The sequence below is a fragment of the Peromyscus eremicus genome, chromosome 12 (assembly GCF_949786415.1).
Source record: "Peromyscus eremicus chromosome 12, PerEre_H2_v1, whole genome shotgun sequence".
NCBI lineage: Eukaryota > Metazoa > Chordata > Mammalia > Rodentia > Cricetidae > Peromyscus > Peromyscus eremicus.
Genome location: NC_081428.1, coordinates 6,663,771 through 6,683,199, shown reverse-complemented (window position 1 = coordinate 6,683,199; position 19,429 = coordinate 6,663,771). Strand labels below are relative to the sequence as shown.

At 49.0% G+C, this 19,429-nt stretch overlaps 1 protein-coding gene across 2 annotated transcripts in view; it reads left to right on the top strand.

Moving 5' to 3' along the window:
- Nucleotides 1–8,270, top strand: part of Itsn1 (intersectin 1) — a 189,273-nt gene extending 181,003 nt beyond the window's left edge. For both annotated transcript variants that reach the window (XM_059276967.1, XM_059276968.1), the window contains exons 34-39: nucleotides 359–571; nucleotides 1,804–1,925; nucleotides 3,987–4,069; nucleotides 4,359–4,442; nucleotides 4,891–5,064; nucleotides 7,929–8,270. In XM_059276967.1, coding sequence (XP_059132950.1) covers nucleotides 359–571; nucleotides 1,804–1,925; nucleotides 3,987–4,069; nucleotides 4,359–4,442; nucleotides 4,891–5,064; nucleotides 7,929–8,077 — 825 coding nt within the window. In that variant the 3' untranslated portion in view covers nucleotides 8,078–8,270. The remainder of the gene's footprint in view (nucleotides 1–358; nucleotides 572–1,803; nucleotides 1,926–3,986; nucleotides 4,070–4,358; nucleotides 4,443–4,890; nucleotides 5,065–7,928) is intronic.
- The last annotated feature ends 11,159 nt before the right edge of the window (nucleotides 8,271–19,429 follow it).

Genomic DNA, 19,429 nt, shown 5'->3' with positions numbered 1-19,429 from the left:
GCTGGTTCTTGCTGTTACTTGGGTGTAGCACCCCACATGGAGCAGATAGCCAAGAGGGGAGCTAGTGGGCCAGCTTTTTCCTGATGCCCCACTTCTCAGTAAATGAAGGGAGAGACACACCCACCACACCCTGAGATTAGAGCGAAGCCCCAGCAGAAAGGCCTTGAGAATTGAACCCGGAACCCTCCAGCCTTAGCCTTCTTGGCTTGGCCAGCTGCTGCCGGGAATCCTCAGAACCATTCTTGTCTTGTATGTGGGATTCAGACCCGCGGGGGTCCAGCGTTCATACGTTGAGACCGAGAAACAAAACCAAGACTCCCTTCACCTCGCCTTCCCCCTGTCTGGTTGCCTTTTCTAGCAACTGGTGTTCAATTCGGTGACCAACTGCTTGGGGCCACGCAAGTTTCTGCACAGTGGGAAGCTGTACAAGGCCAAGAGCAACAAGGAGCTGTATGGCTTCCTCTTCAACGACTTCCTCCTGCTGACCCAAATCACAAAGCCCTTAGGCTCTTCCGGCACCGACAAAGTCTTCAGCCCCAAATCTAACCTGCAGTATAAAATGTACAAAACGGTAAGGTTCATGCCAGGCCGCAGGAAGAGGGAGTCTCCAAAAGAAGTCCGTTTCAGGAGGGTTAGGTACCACGGTGTGGAGAAAGCGAAGGGGAGGAGCTAAGAGTAAGGGGATGGGTCTAAGACAGTAAGGGGAGGGGCCGGGAGGAGGAGCTAGGATAGAGTAAGGGGAGGGGCCAAGATAGAGTAAGGGGAGGAGCTAGGATAGAGTAAGGGGAGGAGCTAGGATAGAGTAAGGGGAGGAGCGGGCAGAGCAGAAGACTGTCCGTGCCCCACCTTTGTTCACACACTCCTACTGGGAGACCCCCACTGCCCATGTGACAGGCAAAATCATGGCTCACTTCATACACGTGAACAGGCAACATGGCCTGCCCCTTCCACAACTGCCCCAGATGCCCTGACAAACTCTTACCATCTGTGCCCTTCCCTTTCGCTTCAACGTGTGGAAGGTTCCTCTGACAGAACGCTGAGTCCCGTGTATGCAGGACTGTGTTTGTGTGCTGTTACGCCGTGGGAGATTTATTTTCTCACTTCGTCTATGCAGGGGTGTCTTTCCTCAAGGGTTCTCATAGGAGCAGCGGTTAACTGTATTTGGGGAGACAGGGATGTGATTGTGTGGAGTACTGATAGAGTCTTCGTATGGAAATCCCGGGAGAGACTCTTAGATGCTGACTGCCGTTTAGGATGCAATGCAGGGAAACAGACCAGTTAGGGCCTCCTTGTAAGGACTTTAAAGGTACCTATGAAGTGAACGTAGCTTTATATAAATGTCAGTACTAATGGGGCTGGAGAAATGGCTCAGGGATTAGAAACGCTTGCTGCTCTTACAGAGGATCCGGGTTCAGTTCCCAACACCCACATGACTGCTCACAACCGTCTGTAACTCCGGCTCCAGGTGACTTGATCCCCTCTCTTCCAGCCTCTGGGCATTGCACACTTGGTGCACAGACATTCGTTCAAGCGAAACACCCTCCTTATACATTAAAAAGTTAGTTTGAAGATACAATCTGTATTCTGATATAGTCTGTACACTGAGCTACACCCTGGAACACACAGCCTTCACCTAGGTTACTGGGTCTCACTCACACACATGCACATGCTCAGTGTAGTTTACTGACATTCACAGGCAGGCATGCACTCACATATATGCTCCTATTGAACACACAGAGCTTGGTGAACACACAGTGCCCCTGCTTTGTTCTTTCTGTAACACCTTTTATTTTTACTTTACAGCCTATTTTCTTAAATGAGGTTCTAGTAAAATTGCCCACCGACCCTTCTGGAGATGAACCCATCTTCCACATTTCCCACATTGACCGAGTCTACACCCTCCGAGCAGAGAGCATAAATGAAAGGTAAGCCCCGCCCCTCCCTAGTACAGGATGAGGGCCACTTGTCAGCATGCCCCAGCATTCCCAGCATGCCCAGCATGCCCCAGCATTCCCAGCATGCCCAGCATGCCCCAGCATTCCCAGCATGCCCAGCATGCCCCAGCATTCCCAGCATGCCCCAGCATGTCCCAGCACGCCCCAGCATGCTCCAGCACACCCCAGCATGCCCAGCCACAGTTCAATCACCTCTGTGTGCAGGGAAGGATTATACATACTACCTTTTAGAACTTCTCAAAAGTTGGACATCTGGCATGAGTTTTTCAAAATAAAATGAACTGAAATCAGCTTTGCTTGAGGATTTCTTCTCTCTCTCTCTCTCTCTCTCTCTCTCTCTCTCTCTCTCTCCTCTCTCCTTTCCTTTCCTTTTTCTTCCTTCCTCTTCTCCCCTCCTCTCTCCCTCTTTCCCTCTCCTTTCCTTTCCTTTTTCTTCCTTCCTCTTCTCCTCTCTCTCTCTCTCTCTCTCTCTCTCTCTCTCTCTCTCTCTCTCTTTCTTTTCGAGGCCAGCCTGGTCTCCAAAGCGAGTTCCAGGAAAGGCGCAAAGCTACACAGAGAAACCCTGTCTCGAAAAACCAAAAAAAAAAAAAAAAAAAGAAATGTTCGGCAGCCTTTGAGGTATCCAGAGCTGCTTAGATCACCCCAAGTTTCCCAGGAGATAGAAACCTACTGGACAGTGATTTGAGACTAACCCCGCCCCCAGCACCCAGGACAGTGATTTGAGACTAACCCCGCCCCCAGCACCCAGGACAGTGATTTGAGACTAACCCCACCCCCAGCACCCAGGACAGTGATTTGAGACTAACCCCGCCCCCAGCACCCAGGACAGTGATTTGAGACTAACCCCGCCCCCAGCACCCAGGACAGTGATTTGAGACTAACCCCGCCCCCAGCACCCAGGACAGTGATATGAGACTAACCCCGCCCCCAGCACCCAGGACAGTGATTTGAGACTAACCCCACCCCCAGCACCCAGGACAGTGATTTGAGACTAACCCCGCCCCCAGCACCCAGGACAGCAATCTGGGTCTCTGGGTTGCCGGCATTTTGCTTTAGTCTTATCTTAGATTATCCTGGAGCCAAATGGAACAGATCACTTTCTCAAGAGTGAGCTTGACACTAGGCCAACAACATTCCCAAGAATATTCGTGCCAGGCAAGAAGATTGGCTGAAGTTACTGTGCATATGGCACCCAGAGAAAACCTGCTCCCGCTGTGTGCTTTGTGGAAAGTGGTTCTTCCCTTGGGTGATTTTGAAAGAAAGACCCTCTGTCTTCGTGGGTCCACCAAGTATGCCATGCTTTGTGGTGAGGGAGGAAGAGGAGCCGTGTGCCTATCCCTCCTCCAGCCTTTATTAGACTTTCTTCATGGGAAACATGAAGATCTTGAGTACATCCGTTGCTTATGGGCAGGGCTGTGATTCGGGTAATAGAATGCTTGCCTCAAGTGCACAAAATCCTAGGTTCAATTCCGAGCACCCCATAAACCAGTTACAGAAGTGTGTGCATGTAATCCCAGCACTCAGAAGGTGGAGGCAGGGGGAGGAGTTCAAGGTCATCCTTGATTACTTAGTGAGTTCACCACCAGCTTAGACTAACTAAACTGTATGAGACCCTGTCTCAAAAAATAATAAATAAATAAAAATAAAAATAAAAAAGCCTTTCTTACTGATGATAGAGATAATTATTAGCATCATGTAGTAAGAATCAGTCTTTCACCGGACGGTGGTGTCGCACGCCTTTAATCCCAGCACTCGGGAGGCAGAGCCAGGCGGATCTCTGTGAGTTCGAGGCCAGCCTGGACTACAGAGTGAGTTCCAGGAAAGGCGCAAAGCTACACAGAGAAACCCTGTCTCGAAAAAGCAGAAAAAAAGAAGAAAAAAAAAAAGAATCAGTCTTTCTTTTCTGAGCCTTTGTTGTTAAATTCAAATAAACCAAGTTAAGAGTCCTGGAAACAGAATTTGAGCAGACCCCCCAAGCCCGTTCTGTTCTGAGTGGTCTGTTTGGCAACATTCTGTCTTTTCCTGTCCAAGGACTGCCTGGGTGCAGAAAATCAAAGCTGCCTCTGAGCTCTACATAGAGACCGAGAAAAAGAAGCGTGAGAAGGCGTACCTGGGTAATGTGCCACTGAGCAGAGTGCATCGGGGCCCAAGAGACTGGGTGGGAGAGCCACGGAGTCCATCCCAGCGTCTCTGGGCTGGAACACGTGCATGCGCAGAAAAGGTGGGAGCAAGGTGGGGCGCTGGATAACGGATGAAGGGCAGATTCCAAGAGCAAGAGGCAGGAGGGGGCTTTGCTTTCTAGTGGGGACAGATGCACGGTACAGACTGTGGGCGTGCTGGGGAGAGAAGGGAGTCAAAGCCAGTGTGAAACGAAGCATTTTGTGTTGTTTCCTTGCGGTCTAGTTCGTTCCCAGCGGGCAACCGGTATTGGAAGGTTGATGGTGAACGTTGTAGAAGGCATTGAACTGAAGCCCTGTCGATCCCATGGTAAGGGCCATGAATTCCACTCAAGCACTCTAGAGTACTGGGGTGTTTTCTGCCTCCCCCCACACACCCCTAACCAACTTGACATCATGCATGGTATTTCTTGTGTAAATTTCCCGCGGGCATTGGTTTTTCTAGCACTTGCCAAAGAGCCATATATATGTGTGTGTATGTATATATGTGCACACATAATTTTTATAAATTCTTTTCCATTGTCTTGCTTTTCAGGGAGACCTGAGAGGCTTCATTCATAGTACATGTGACATATAGTACACATGACACAGGTGAACAGATAGGGATCTGATTTTGAGCCTTGCTAACGGATTTGTTCTTCTAGATGTGATACTAAAATATGGGTGTGCCCACCAGATTTCCCACCTGTTAATCTCCAAGGTCGAGGGGGATGGAAATGAAATGTGTCCCACCTGGCAGGGGCTTTTGTTCACTCCAGGAAAGAGCAACCCATACTGTGAGGTGACCATGGGCTCTCAGTGCCACATCACCAAGACAATCCAGGACACACTGAACCCTAAGTGGAATTCCAACTGCCAGTTCTTCATCAGAGACCTGGAGCAGGAAGTTCTCTGCATCACGGTGTTCGAGAGGGACCAGTTCTCACCTGATGGTGAGTGGAAAATGGCCCTCGGGTCTCCCTTGGTCCTGCCCTACCATCTTTTAGGGGTCCATGCTTCCTTACCTGAGAACCCGAGCCTGGCGAAACTTAGGCTTTCCTGAGAGGCCAGGCTGGCGTGGTGCAGGAGCCGCTGGAGATTGGGCTGGTCACGTCACTAAACTAGACAGTGGTCTGCTTTCCAACGCAGGCGGCTATGAGGAGGGATGAGCCTAGGAACCTCCATGTACTTTGTTCAGTTTTCTGTCCTTGGCTATCACCAAGGCTCAGCAAGTAAAGGCACTTGCTGCCAAACCTGATGGGTTGAGTCTGATCCCTCGGACTGACGTAGCAGAAGGGGAAACCGACTCCTGTTAGTTGCCCTCTGACTCAACACATGCCATGGCGTGTGCGTGTGAGCAAACACATACACACACAAGATAAGTACGTAAATGTTTTAAAAAGCAATGAGAAAGCCATACTTGGTGGGTCCCACCTATAATCCCAGCATTCAGGAGGCTGAGGCAGGAATTAGGAGTGTGAAGTCAGCAGGGCTACATAAGGAGACCCCGTTAAAAATGTAAAGGACAGCCAGGTGGTGGTGGCACAGGCCTTTAATCCCAGCACTTGGGAGGCAGAGCCAGGCGAGGCCAGCCTGGTCTACAGAGTGAGATCTAGGACAGGCTCCAAAGCGACACAGAGAAACCCTGTCTCGAAAAAACCAAAAAGAAAGAAAAAAAAAAAAGTAAAAGACAGGGAATAAAGCTGGCTAGTGGAACAAGAAGAGTGTTAGCCCACAATGGGTTCTTCAGAGTTAGCTCGTAGCCCACCCGAGACCTGAGAAGCTTCAGTTGTGTTGGACATCTCCTCCCTTCAAGCTGCTTTCTCTTTCTGGGGTGATTTTAGGCCAGTGAACCCAAAAAGCCACACTCTGTCAGCCAAATCAAAATCAGAGACTGAGTTTAAAGCTCAAAGTCTCAGTCATCATCCGAGGAACCTGAGCTGAGAGCCAGGGCCCGATGCTGGCATTGTGTGGGCTGAGCTGAGAAGGCTCCACGAGGCTTTCATATCTTAGTACTTTTTTAAAAAAAGTTAATTAATTAATTTATTTTTACATCTCAACCACAGTTTCCCCTCCCTCTTAGTACTTTTTTTCTTTTTCCAAGACAGGGTTTCTCTGTGTAATCACCCTGGATGTCCTGGAACTCACTCTGTAGACTAGGCTGGCCTTGAACTCACAGAGACCCTCCTGCCTCTGCCTCCCAAGTGCTGGGATTAAAGCCTGCCCGGCCCTCTTAGTACTTTTTAATATAAATTATCTCGTATGAGTTATGCCCTGTCAGTTTGCCAGTGACAGCCTTGCAGCTGCTTACACATCAGAATGTGACCAGAACACCGTGTCTAGGAGCTCTGGGGTCTCAGCTACTGTGCTGTATTATCAACCTCTACCCTACTAAGTCAAAGTTTGAAATAAGAATTAAAAAAAAAGAAGTACAATCAGTTGTGGTGGCGCACACCTTTAATCCCAGCACTCAGGAGACAGAGGCAGAGGGATCTCTGTGAGTTCGAGGCCAGCCTGGTCTGCAGAGCAAGTTCAGGACAGCCAGGGCTGTATACAGAGACCCTATCTCAAAACAAACAAACAAATTAAGTACATATATATTATGTGTGTGAATGTACATCATGTGTATGTGTGTCGTGAATGTAGGTACCTGTGGAGTCCAGAAGAGGGCGTCAGAACCCTTGGAGCTGGCAGTAGGGGTTGGTGTAAGCTACCCCATGTGGGTACTTGGCAACTGAATCTCAGGTCCTCTGGGAGAGCAGCATCTCCCTCTCTCTCTCTGTCTCTCTGTCTCTGTCTCTGTCTCTGTCTCTCTCTCTCTTGTGTGTGTGTGTGTGTGTGTGTGTGTGTGTGTGTGTGTGTGTGTAAAACTTGGGTGTGATCACGAAGAAGCTGTCTACACTGTGTTTGAGGTAGACTATCTTATTGGCCAGGAGCTCACTGATTGGCTCAGCTAGCTGTCCATCCTGTCTGTCTCTACCTCCTCAGTGTTGAGGTGACATGTCTACACCACCATACATGGCTTTTTTTTTTAAAGGAGGGTTTCATGTAGCCCAGGCTGCCCTCAAGCCGGTTTATACAGTGCTGGGAATTGAATCCCAGGCTAATGTGTTCTAGATAAGCACTGTACCGGGTTACCATTCTAGCTCCTTGCCCAGCTCTAAAAACAGTGTATGTGTTTTTGCCTATGTGAGTTTGTGTGCTCCACATGCATGTAGGAGCCCGTGGGGACCAGAAGAGAGCGTTGGATCCCATGGAATTGGAGTTACAAGTGATTGTGAGCCACCATGTGGGTGCTGGGAACCGAACTCAGGTCCTTCCTCTGGAAGGGAAGCATATGCTCTTAACTCCTGAGCCATCTCTCCAGCCCATCCCTGGTTTTCTTTTTAAATATGGACCCTGGGGATCAAATTTATGTCCTTGTGCCTGCAAAGCAAGTGTTTTTACTGACTGGTCCATCTCCTAGACCCTATTAATATATTTTAAAAATATACGCAGAATATATTCTATTGGTGGGTTATCGCAATAAATATATATAATGTGTAACAATAAATCAGGGTAGTTGGTATCCCCACCATCTTGGATATATTTTGTTTTGTTTTGTTGAGAATGTTTAAAAACCTTCTTTGGTTTTTTTAGCAGTGAAATATCATGGCACAACTCCATGGGGAAGTCAATTGGAAAGGCTCTTGCTGGTCTTCTCAGTGGTCTTCGAAGAGGTGGAGCCTGGCCACGCCCTAGAGAGTCCCAGTGTCATGAGTGTGCCCCTAGGAGATTGGGATCTCCTTCTGAGCATGCTTTGCTTTTCTCCTTTCAGATTTTTTGGGTCGGACAGAGATCCGAGTGGCTGACATCAAGAAAGACCAGGGCTCCAAAGGGCCCGTTACGAAGTGTCTCCTGCTGCACGAGGTTCCCACGGGAGAGATTGTGGTCCGCCTTGACCTGCAATTGTTTGATGAGCCATAGCAGCCCTGGGATGATCATAGAGGACTTCCTTCTCTCAAGGCCCCCCACACTGTCTGGTGGTCAGCCATAGGCCAACGGGGACAGCATGGACAGAAGCCCCTCAGGGCTACTAGAAGTAGTTCTCGACAATCCTGCCCTTCAAACCATGTCCCATTTTATGAATCCAAATTCCCCTTTCCTTTGTCTTCACTACAGGTCTCATCATGGCTTCTAGAGTCTCTGAAATCCATGACCTTCAACTAGGTTCCCTTGGGAGCCCGGCTCCGTCCCTGGGCTGGAGGTGTGGGTCTGGTCACGATAAAACAGATTTATAAATGCAGTGACTGTATTTTGGAGAACTTGTGTAGGCCTCCCGTTTCTCACCTCTACCAGCCCCTTCGTAGACTACCTGGCCGATGATGCCCCGTGCGTGGTGTGTTTAGACCGATTGTGAAGGAATCGTTGCTGCTTTGGAGTCCAGCTCCCCCTGGGAAATGAGGCCCTGGACTGAATGCTGGGCATAATGGCTCCTGGAGCAGACACTGACTTCGCTCTCTGGAGAGCTGTTACTGGAAGTTTCTTGAGTGTGCATTAGAAGCTGTTCAGACCTCAACTAGTGTCTATCAGTGAAAAGGCACTGGTGTACTATGGGGTGGTTCAAGGTGTGCTTGGAGGATGGTTCTGGAAGCTCATCTGTGATGTTCTGTCCTGATGCGTTAGGTCTACTTCGGGTCACTGGGAAGGATCAAGGACATTATGGAGTCCTGGTTGCTGACTATTATCCGAACATTCTCTCTGGGCTTGGAGGCCCTGTGATATTCCATGAGGAGCCCTGTCTGGTGACCAGCCTGAGCTGATTCTGTGTTTGAATGTACTGGATCCTGACTGTTGTGGGAAACTTCAACAGCAAGCAGTCTTTAGTGGTCACCCCAGGAAGTCATGCCTTAGATGGATGAAGTTTGAAAGAGAAAGGATTCAGGATGGAGTTGGGAGGTGTGGAGAGATGCTAAGAAAATCCATTACTTGGTGGTGGCAGGGAAGACCTTGGGAGCACGTGAGCCCCACACATGGGGTAGGAAGATGGGAAACTCTTCCCAAGCTTTCCTGGGCACACACCAACTTCTTAATAATAGAAACACATGAACTTTTTTTTTTGCCAGAGTCAGGAGTGTGTAGACCAAGCTTTTTGTTTGAATGCTTCAGGTTTTCTTTTCCTTAAGTGCTAAGAGATAGGTTGGTTAACTACGTAACTTGATTTGCTAATGACAAGTGTGGGCCAAGTTTTGTTCCTATGTTGGCATTCTCACACTCCCAGTCTGTGGTCATGATGTGTCCTTTGCATGTCTCTGGATCCTGGGGCCAGGCTTTCCTGTGGTAGGTGGTGGTCTTTTTTTACTGTAGGTCCCCAGGATCGAACTAGGGTTCTAGAAGTATTTTATAAATGATAGTGTCTCCGTGGCAGACTAGCCACTCTGCAGACAACTGAATGCTTCGTGCGATCTCCTCCCAAAAGGTCTCTCTCTGTCCATGTATGTGTTTCAAGTGATTTTTCAAAAAACATATGTGGGAAAGGACAACAAAGTTTACATTTCATACTTTCGAGAAACACTTATTATTTATTTATTGAAGATAGTGTTGACTTTTGTATCAAGAACAACAGACATACCTATTTTTTTGAATCACACCAATAAGCTCTTCAGTTAGCAGCTTTCAACTGAACATGAGATAGACTTAGTTTAACTTCAGGCATGCATTGGCTTACCACTTCCCAGCAGAAAACACTGTCAAAACACTTCACGTTTGTGTTTTTTTTGTGTTATTAAGAGAGTGTTTTAAATGAAACATAAATAGATTTGTAGTTCATGCTTCCCTGTTTCTCTAACCAGGAGGCTTTGCTTGGTGCATTGATGAAGGACACGCTCCCATAGTGTGAAAAAGAAGTATTCAGTTGCAATTGGCCAGGGTTGGGTCCCCATTCCAGCCCCTTCCTTTCTGTCCCTTAGCCCTTTTCTCCTCATTGACTTTCTTTTCAGGTTAACGTTGAACATCAATGTTCCCGTAGGAAGGCTGAGGCATGCGTGGTGACCCCTGTAGGTTCTAGGTTTCTTAGTCGTAGAATTCCATGATTATAGCACGAAAATGCAGTCTGTGGGTCTTTTCCCCAGGTGACTCTACTGGACATCACTGGGGTTGTCCTGGGGGTTGACAAATATGGATTAGTGTCCTTGTATCTACTGTTGTCATTTGTCATGACTGGTTGTACTTCTGGATGAGTTGGGCTGACCCTCAGACCCAGCTGTGACTCCAGCGTCCTGCTGGGGAGATGGAGTGCTGCTATGACCCATGGGTGACACAGAGTCTCAAACCCTTCATTCTTGACTCCTTAACTTCTCTTTGAACAGTCAGGCTCCATTTCATACGAATGGCGTGTCCTTGCCAACAAAGGAATCTGAGTCCCAGCTGCTTGCTTTGTGAATGCTTGCCCAGGCTATGCCTCCTGGCATCCTGAGCTAGCCCTTCAAACACGCCCCCTCCCAGAGGCATTCCTCTTCTATGAGCCACACTGCTAGTACCTCCCACACTCTGACCTCTCCCTCAGAAGGGGCTTTCCTAGAAAGTGGCTATGCTCTGGTCCTGAGAATTATCCTGAGAACTCTGAGGGCCGAAGCTCCTTCACTGGGCTTTCCTCGTGGACCATTGTCCCAAAGAGTCAATTCCGGGCTCTGAGGCAGGGCTGATATTTTGTCCCCCTAGCAAGTGGATAGATAACTTTATTTCTTGGGACTAGTTTGTCGTGTCCACAAGAATTTGGAGACATATGTAATTCGTTCAGGTCCAGGTCTGCCCTAGCTGGAACAAAAGAGATCTTTCTAGACTGGAGTCACCAAGAATGCTAGAGAAACTGGGCAAGGATGCCATCGTCAACTGTTTGTATAATATGTCCCTATCCATGGACAGCAAACAAGAAACCTCTCTCCCCAAAGAACATTAATGGGAAATGGGCATTTTCCTTCCTTGTTTTGAGACAGGATCTCACTGCATAGCCCAAGCTGGCCTTGAACTTAGGATCCTCCTGTCTCAGCCTCCTATGTGCTGGAATTACAAGCATGTGCCACTGTGCTCAGCTGTCTTCTTATTTATAAACAAAAATATGACTTCAGTATATAAAGATTTCATCTGGGAGAATTGACCTGAACTTAACTGGAAAAACAAAATCCAAGAGAAACCGGATCAATGGATCCCTCCCATTGCTTGCTACATTTTTGTTTGCTTGCTTGTTTTTCGAGACAGGGTTTCTCTGTGTAGCCCTGGCTGTCTGTCCTAGAACTCACTCTGTAGCCCATCAGTGTGTCCAGGAGGTCAAGGGCATTTGTAAAGGTCATTGCAGGTTGGTCTTCCTAGGGGGTGCAGCAGTGACCTCCCAGGAGTTGGCTGGGCAGGAGTAGAGCTAGTGACCTCATAGAGTCCAGGATGTTCCAGAATCCTGTGAGTCTGAAATCAAGGGCGGATGGAGGGGGTCTCCCTGGCTTTATCTGAAAGGTGAAGTACTTCAGCTGGTTCAGACCATAGCCAAGAGACAAAGAGGATCTGTACACCAAGGAATTATTTTCTAGCCCTTCCGGCCTTTCGATGCTTAGAAGAGGCTGGAAGTGTGATGGAGTCTTTTAGTCTGCATTTCCTTTCAGGATCCAGGTGTGCTCTGGAGCTGGGATCCCCGCTTCTGCCCTCTCGTGAATTCTTGTGTTTTCCTTTATTTCCATCTGGTCTCTCCAAAGACACATTGACGATGACATTTCTGGGCACGCTGTACTGGTTAGGCTTCTGTTCTCGGGGCAGAAGTTGCCTCGTACCAGTGGTGGGCACTTCTTTAGAAGAGCCCCGACCTTGCTGGACTAGTAGGAAACAGCGAGAAGTCCCAGTGTGGGTACTAAAGATGCCAGTCTGTCTACCCCTCCCCCTCCTGGGCACAGTTCCCTTAAGGAGGGCCAGGGCTTGACCTTTTCCAACTACATTGATTGCCTACCTGCCTAGGGTCCCTACCTGCAGGGGGGTGGGACAGGGATGCAAGGTCCATGGGGCCAGGGTGATGCTGGAAAGCAGAAGAAAAAAGGAGGGGAGAAAGAAGGATGGACAGAAGGAAGGGAGGAGAGAGGAGGGAGGAGGGAGAGGGGAGGAGGGGGAAAAGGCCAGGCAGTCAAAAGAGATCTTTCAGCAGGCTCCCCCGGCTCTTTGAGCACGTGGCCTCTCAGGCTCTGAAGGGCCACGTGAGAGCTGGCTGGAGGTTAATGGCTCACCCATGGCCACATCCTTCTTTAGGAGTTAAAGGACCACATCTTTGGAGAAGAGCCTGGCGATCCCTGCCACCCCCACATGCCAGGCAGTCATATTTCTGAAGATGTGACAGCCCCGCTCTCTTTGTCACGGAGGCTTCTACCTCCAGGGTAGCAGCAGCCTTCTGAGGGGCAAGTTCCCTTGACCCCCTTGGGCATTTTATTGTATTCTGAATGACCCCTATTAGTGAAAGTTGCCCTGTGATGGGCCAGTCTAGGAAATAATAAAGACTTCCTGTTAGTTTTGACTTGGAGTAAACAACTGGCTGGTCGCCACAGGGTTCTTCTCTCCAGTTCCCTGATAGCTGGAAAGCAGTTGTTAGATCTAGAGGAGGAAGTTCTAGAGGCCCCTTCCCCACAAGGCACTGCACGAGGTCCCTGTTTGTAGGTCTCCAGGATCAACTAAGATGTGTAATAACTTCATCTCCGTAAGAGCCAGGAAAGACTCTGTCCTTGAGAAGCACAGCCCATGAGAAAGATGGCCACGGTCTCAGCTTCTCTAACTCGAGAGCCTTACCATTCAGATGCCGGCACCCCGGGCAGTCTGTAGTCAGGAGCACGAACACGGTCAGCAACGCTGAAGGTGTGTGGTTCCTTCAGGGGCTCCCCCATCCTGTCCAGGCTACCCCTTAGGGGCTGGGAGGCAGAGAAGCCAACTTTGTGGCTTTCAAGCCAGCTTGTAGATCTAATTTTAAGTCATTTCAATAACATAAAATTCACGTTCAGTGGCTGGGGAGATGGCCCGGTCAGCAAAATGCTCGCCGTGCATGTCTGAAGACCTGAGTGTGATCCCCAGAGTCCGCGTAAAAAAGCCAGGTGCAGCAGCGTGTCCTGGTAAGCCCAGTGCTGGGGAGGCCGAGACAAGAGGGTCCTTGCGTTAGTCCCTAGCGGCGTGAGGGAGCGATCCGGTCTTAAAGGAAAAGGTGCAGAGCTGTGGGGAAGACATTTAGGGTTGAGATCTGGGCTCCATGCGCATGGGCTCCTGAACCTACATATGCGCATGTGCACGCACGCACGCACGCACGCAGGGACGGAAGCATTAGTGTTCACCTCCAAGTTACGACTTCAGTTGTACTAGACTTAACTAGTTCCTTCATTAAAAGCAGCTAGTCTTTTATATTTTGGCATATCCTTCTTCCAGCACTGTGTGTGGCTATCCTGTTTCAGGGTAACGTGCCCCTGTGCTGTGCCGGGTCCTTTATATTTTAATACCATTCTGTTCCGTGTTCTGGACCAGCCTGGATTCTCACTGTCATCACAGTGGTGAGTGTTTTAGTGTTCAAAGTCCACCGAGGAGAGCTGCATTCATAGTGGACTTATTCTGTCAGCCTTCAATCCGAGCGTCCCTCTGGGATTTCTGGGTCAGGCACCAAGGCTCCTTTTTATGCCATGGAGATGCCTCTTTCCCGCTGGAGCCGTCTTAAACTTGTCATTTGCAAGATTACCGTCCTGTGGTTTTCTGCCTCTACAGCTATATTCTTTTGCCGTTCTCTTCTCAAACTCAGATTTCTTATTTCCTCCTGTTCTTGGTGAAAACAGAGTGGGGACCCCAGAAAAAATAGGAGCCAAAGTCTGTGTGGTGGCTTGCGTGGCAGAAGCTGCCTTTCCTGTTCGCAGTTTCCCCAGGGTCCTGCTGTTCCTAGACGGTTCGATGGGCAGGTCCCAAGGTGCTGGCGCCCCTGCTGCCACCTAGCAGCATTGCTCCTGTGTGGCACAGAAGCAACTCTAGTGAGGAGGGCAGAGAAAGGGCTGGAGCCTGGCAGGTGAGCGCTCTAGCGCTCCCCCGGCGGTGAGTGATGGAAGTTAGCATGAACCCAGAGCTGGGCATCTAGTGAGGTGGGATTCCTGCCTGCTGGGGCTGGGGCTGGCCAGAAAAGGGCTGGCCGCCTGAGGGACTCCTAGGAGTCATGTGGCAGTACTCAGTTGGATAGCAGAGTGTCTACCCCAAAACTTCAACTTGGGATATTTTAAGTGGCAAACGTTGGTGAGATGCAGCCACTGGTTGCATGGTGTGTGTCTGTGAACTAGCGTGCATGTGTGTGTATCAGGCAATGGGGAGGGTTGCGTGTCCGACTGAAGGAGACAGGAAATGTGTTGCTCCACCCTTCCTGGCGCTGGATTCAGGACCAGCCGGTAATGTGTGGGCCGAGTGTGAAAATAAACATTGTGACTTCTCTATTCCAAATGATTGGGGATCTCAGTGACAGAGAGAGAGAGAGAGAACTGAGCTGAGTCTGGGTCCTGCTGAGTGTGGGCATGCACCTGTCCAGGCCCAACACCCTGGGTCTGGCTTTGACTACACTGCACATGTGGAAGGGCTTCTCTGTGTCTCTTTTCTTTGGAAAGGTCTCCCTGGCAGACTGTGCAGAGCCGTGGTGGTAACACCATCCTCCTTTCTTCCCGGCTCCCTTCCTTCTTTTTTTTTTTTCCTTTTATGTTCCTTGCAGTGCTAAGGATCAAAGCCTCATGCATGCTTAGGAAGTGATATGTTTTTCAACACACCCTTCTTTTATCTCCTAAAAGTACAAACAGTCCGGGATAATTAGAGCGCACAGAACCCCGGCTCACAATTGCAAGCACCCCTGACTGGACAGGGAGTTCTGGTTGATGCTTTCTCAGGTCCTGGTCCAGGGTGTGTCACTGGATATCAGGCAGCCTTTGAGCCTTCAAAGTCCAATTCTCTGCTTTGAAATAAAGCCTGTCCCCTAGTCACCCACCAGGGAATGCTCTCCCTGTCTCTAGCGTCACACAGGATTCTAAACTACTTTCATGGAGGAGATCACAGAAGGGTGAGTGTCCCTGCCCCCAGTGACTGGATGCTGATTCCTCTAGCTACCATTCTCTGGAGAGGAGGAGTGGTTGGAGCCAGGAGCCTCTCTGTCCTAGAGGCCAAGTGCCCTCACATGCTAGATCCCCCTTGTGGCTTATGCGTGGCTTTTGGGTGACATTAGCGAAGAAGAAAGAGTCCGCTGTGTGTGTAACCTCTGAGTTCTAGACGACCAGGGCTCCAGGGAGGCCACGGCTCTGGAGCTGCCCGTCATCACCGTGTGTGTTCTGTTGTATAGCTCTCATTGTACTGGATGCTCCAAGCCCTCTGAGGCTCCGTTTGCTTTTTGCAGATGTAGTTCCATGTCTACACACGCAGAGCAATAATCCTTACCGAGCTTCCTGGTTCCAGTCCTGTAATCCCAGCGCTCCAGAGATGGAGGCAGGAGGATCAGGAACTTAAGCTCAACCTCAGCTATAGACGAGTTCAAGGCTAGCTGGGCTTCATGAGACCCTATCTCAAACCTAAAAAACACAAAAACTGACAGAAGGCCCCATCCGTCATGGACTTAAGTCACCTTAAAGGAAAGCAAATTCTTTCCATGGGCCACACTCCCTGGAGGCATCTGAGCACTACTGTGTCAGCATCCATTTAATGAACGTTTTGGAATGCACTTCATCAGTTAACATCCTTAAACCGTGACTTGCTGAATAGTCGCAGTGTTGGAACATTCTCGAGAGGTCTCAGTGATCAGACATGCATTTAAGTGAGCATCCGCTGTTAATGGCCCCAGGTCTCTGGTCCACGCAGCCCACCAGTTGAAGCTGCGTCCTTGCCCCTGAGCACAGCCCCGCATACAGGGGGTGGGCTCACAGTCGCCGTGTGGTACTGTCTTAGCTCTTCATCTTCGCACCATCACACGTGCTGATGGGGACGTAGGTCTACATACCTGTGAGAGACCGCCACAAAATGACCTGGGTCTGATAGTCAGCTCACAGCTCCTAAGGTTTCTGCATCTTATACAGTTTCCAACAAAGAAAAAGACAGAAATCCACCACGTAATGTGAAAAGATTGTGCTCTGTATGTGGTTCGTCATGAAATCTCTGCTGTGTGTTTTTGGGAATGACGATTATATGTATATACAGTCTGTAAGAGGCTATGCTGTTCAATGTTGCGTAAACTTAACAGATTCTCTAGTCTGAATATTTAACTTGTTATTGTAAAATGTGATTTCTCATTGAGAGATTATTTTTCTGTATGTATATGAGAGTATTTTAGGAATCTAATTTAAGTGCATAAACTATAGAAGAAGCTTAAAAACATATTCCGGGACTAGATATGCTTGATCAGGTCACTTGGGTTCAACTCAACTAAATTTTATTAAAAAACAAATCCAAGTTGAATGTTTAGGAATTCAAAACTGTGAGATTTTTTTTCTTCTGCCTTGCAGGGGATACGGTGTCAATGAAGTGGGTGGAGGCATGATAAAATGGAAGGGACCCTGCAGCCATGACCTGGGATGAGACCATGCTACATGATAGGTTGCCTCATACAGATGGTATATTCTGAAGAGTGGTGCACAGCCCGCCTTGAGACAGACCTGGTGCATAGACCATGGGCTCCAGTCAGGAATGTGGTCAGAGAATTCAGGAGCATTCAGGGAGACCATCAGCTTTCCTCAACATTGCAGAGGGGTGGGGAGGCTGAGCCTGGGTCTTCTAGGCTCAGCTGTTTGCAGGCAGGGTGAACTTCCTGGAGGCCTAGGCTGAAGCAAGAAGCCTGCCTTCTGTATTCCACTCCCTTCCCAGAAAAATATCAGGAGTTCAGGCTGCTTCTGAGCACCGCCGGTATAGACCACCAAGAATGTTCCTTCAGGTGACCCAGGAAGGGTTTGTGAAACTCAGTGTCTAACCTCTCCCCTCTGGCCCCTGCTTCCCGAGAGAGCATTTGCAAGTGACTTTAGTTAGTGGTGACCCCGAGTTCAAGCTTCCCCACCTGATCAGAAATGCCTCTCGATTAAGAGCGGGTTTCTGGTGACTCAGGTGCATACTGATTGATCACTTCAGGAAGTCTAGGGTCCGTTTTAAAGGACAAGCAGGAGTGTGTGCTGGGCCAGTACTTCCATCAGTAAGTTGTGCCTGTGGATACTGCCAGCTTTCTATCTTAATAACTCCACACTGGTGGATGCTGGAGTCAAGCGATGTCCTGCCCGCAGAGGTTCAGGCAGCTTTCCTGCAGGATGTTTTCTGGACTCTGCTAAGGCTAGAAATGACCGTGTTCTGTAGCCACCTCTAGTCCCAAAGATGGGGCCACTTAGCTGTTCTCAGATGTAGCCTGGGAAGGCCATGTCAGGCTAGCGTGCAGAACCACACAAATTCTGGCTTCTCTGTCCCCATAGACCCCGTTCCTTCCCTCCTGGAATGATACCCCCTGGGCTGGGGTGGCCATGGGTTGTGAGGATAAACCAGCCAGACAATTGCCCCTTGTCCTGGGTGTTCTAAATCTGCAGACAAGAGAACACAGGGCCCTCCCCACGGCGTTGGGGAGGTTAGCCTTTGTGATCTCTGTAGTGGGCTACAATACTGGTAGGCTGCAGCTCCTTCAGAGCTTTGCCCAGGGCAGAACTAAGCACTCCCCCGATGGATGTCCTGTTCATTGTAATATGTACCTGTTGCTAAGTAACAGTATTTTTCATGGAAGGATTATTTTGTCTGTTTTACAACATTAATGGAGTTCTAAAGATTATTAGACATTATAAATTATAGAATTCCACATTTGTGTAAGGTTTGCTGAAGCAGGGTCACACAAGCTTCCTTCCTGTTTGTTTAAGAGCAGGTTTTTCTGTTACTTATTTTTTGATGTCTGAACACTCTTTGGCACCTTATTCCGTGTGAAATGTTGTTTTACCAATCCAGATCACGGCAGCTGGGCACTGTCTACTTTCCCTGCTCCAGTGGCAGCGTCGGTAGGCATCGCCAGGCCCGAGCATCTCGTTCCTTGGTCATTTGGACCTGTGTGGTTTCAATCACATGGTTGGTGAAGAAAACAAGAACAGCCAGCTTCACCACCTCGGGTCACCATCTTGACTTTCTTCTTCCGCGTCCTTGCTGACACACAGGATGCTAACGGCCCTGAAAATGAGTGTCTCCCCCTGAGTTTACTTCCCAGAGATAAGGTTGTAGTTATACAAGAAAAAGGATGTAAAAATAAATCTAAAAACCGAAACATGGCAGCTGCCATCTTTTCAATTCTCCCGTGTCCTCAGATAGTGACCTCTGTGGAGACAGACTCCTTGTGTTGAGTATTCCTGAGACCATGAGAAATTCTACACTGTATAGATGAGAAATGCCGAGAATAGTTAGGGGTGCGAAGAAGCCTAGCCAGCCTGAGGAGAGACAAACCCACAAATCACTCCCTAGAGATTTTCTGCAGGAGAGGGTTTTGCTTTTTGGACAGGGTCACACATAGCTATCTATGATTGGTCTTCACTCCTGATCCCTCTGCCTCACACCCCAAGATTGAGGTTTTAGGCATGCAGAACTGGCTTCCGTGTTAAACTTGCAATGGCCTTCCTGTGCTTTCTTCTGTGGACCCAGCGTAGGACGTTACGTGTGCGGAATAGTTCACACACATTGTGCCGTACACAAGGGCTGTTCAGTTGCACACCTCAAACCTTCCAAGTTTTGTTGGCTTTCTTCCCCATCAACCCTTGTCTTCCACAGTGTGGTTTTGAGGGCCATCTGGCTATACCTTTGTTTACCCTGATTTAAGAAACCCCCCCCCCCACACACATAAAATTAAAAAGTTTTATCTTTAATTAGATGGTGGTGGGGGCAGGCATGTACACACATGTGCACCTTGCCTGCGGAGGCCGGAGGTGCTGGGTCCCCTGGAGCTGGAGTTAGAGGTGTTTGTGAACTGCCTGATGTGGATGTTGAATTAGAATTCAGGACTTCTGGAAGACCAATATGTGCTTTTCACCACTGAGCCATGGCTCTAGTTCTGTGGTGATATTTTGTTTTTTCTTGAGACAAGGTTTCTCTGGGTAGACCACACTGGCCTTGAACTCACAGAGATCCACCTGCCTCTGCCCCCGAGTGCTGGATTAAACAGCTTTTGTTTTTTGTTTTGTTTTTAAAGACAGGGTTTCTCTGTGTAGTTTTGGTGTCTGTCCTGGAACTCACTCTGTAGCCCAGGCTGGCCTCGAACTCTGAGATCCCCTGCCTCTGCCTCCCGAGTGCTGGGATTAAAGGCACACACCATCACCACTTGAC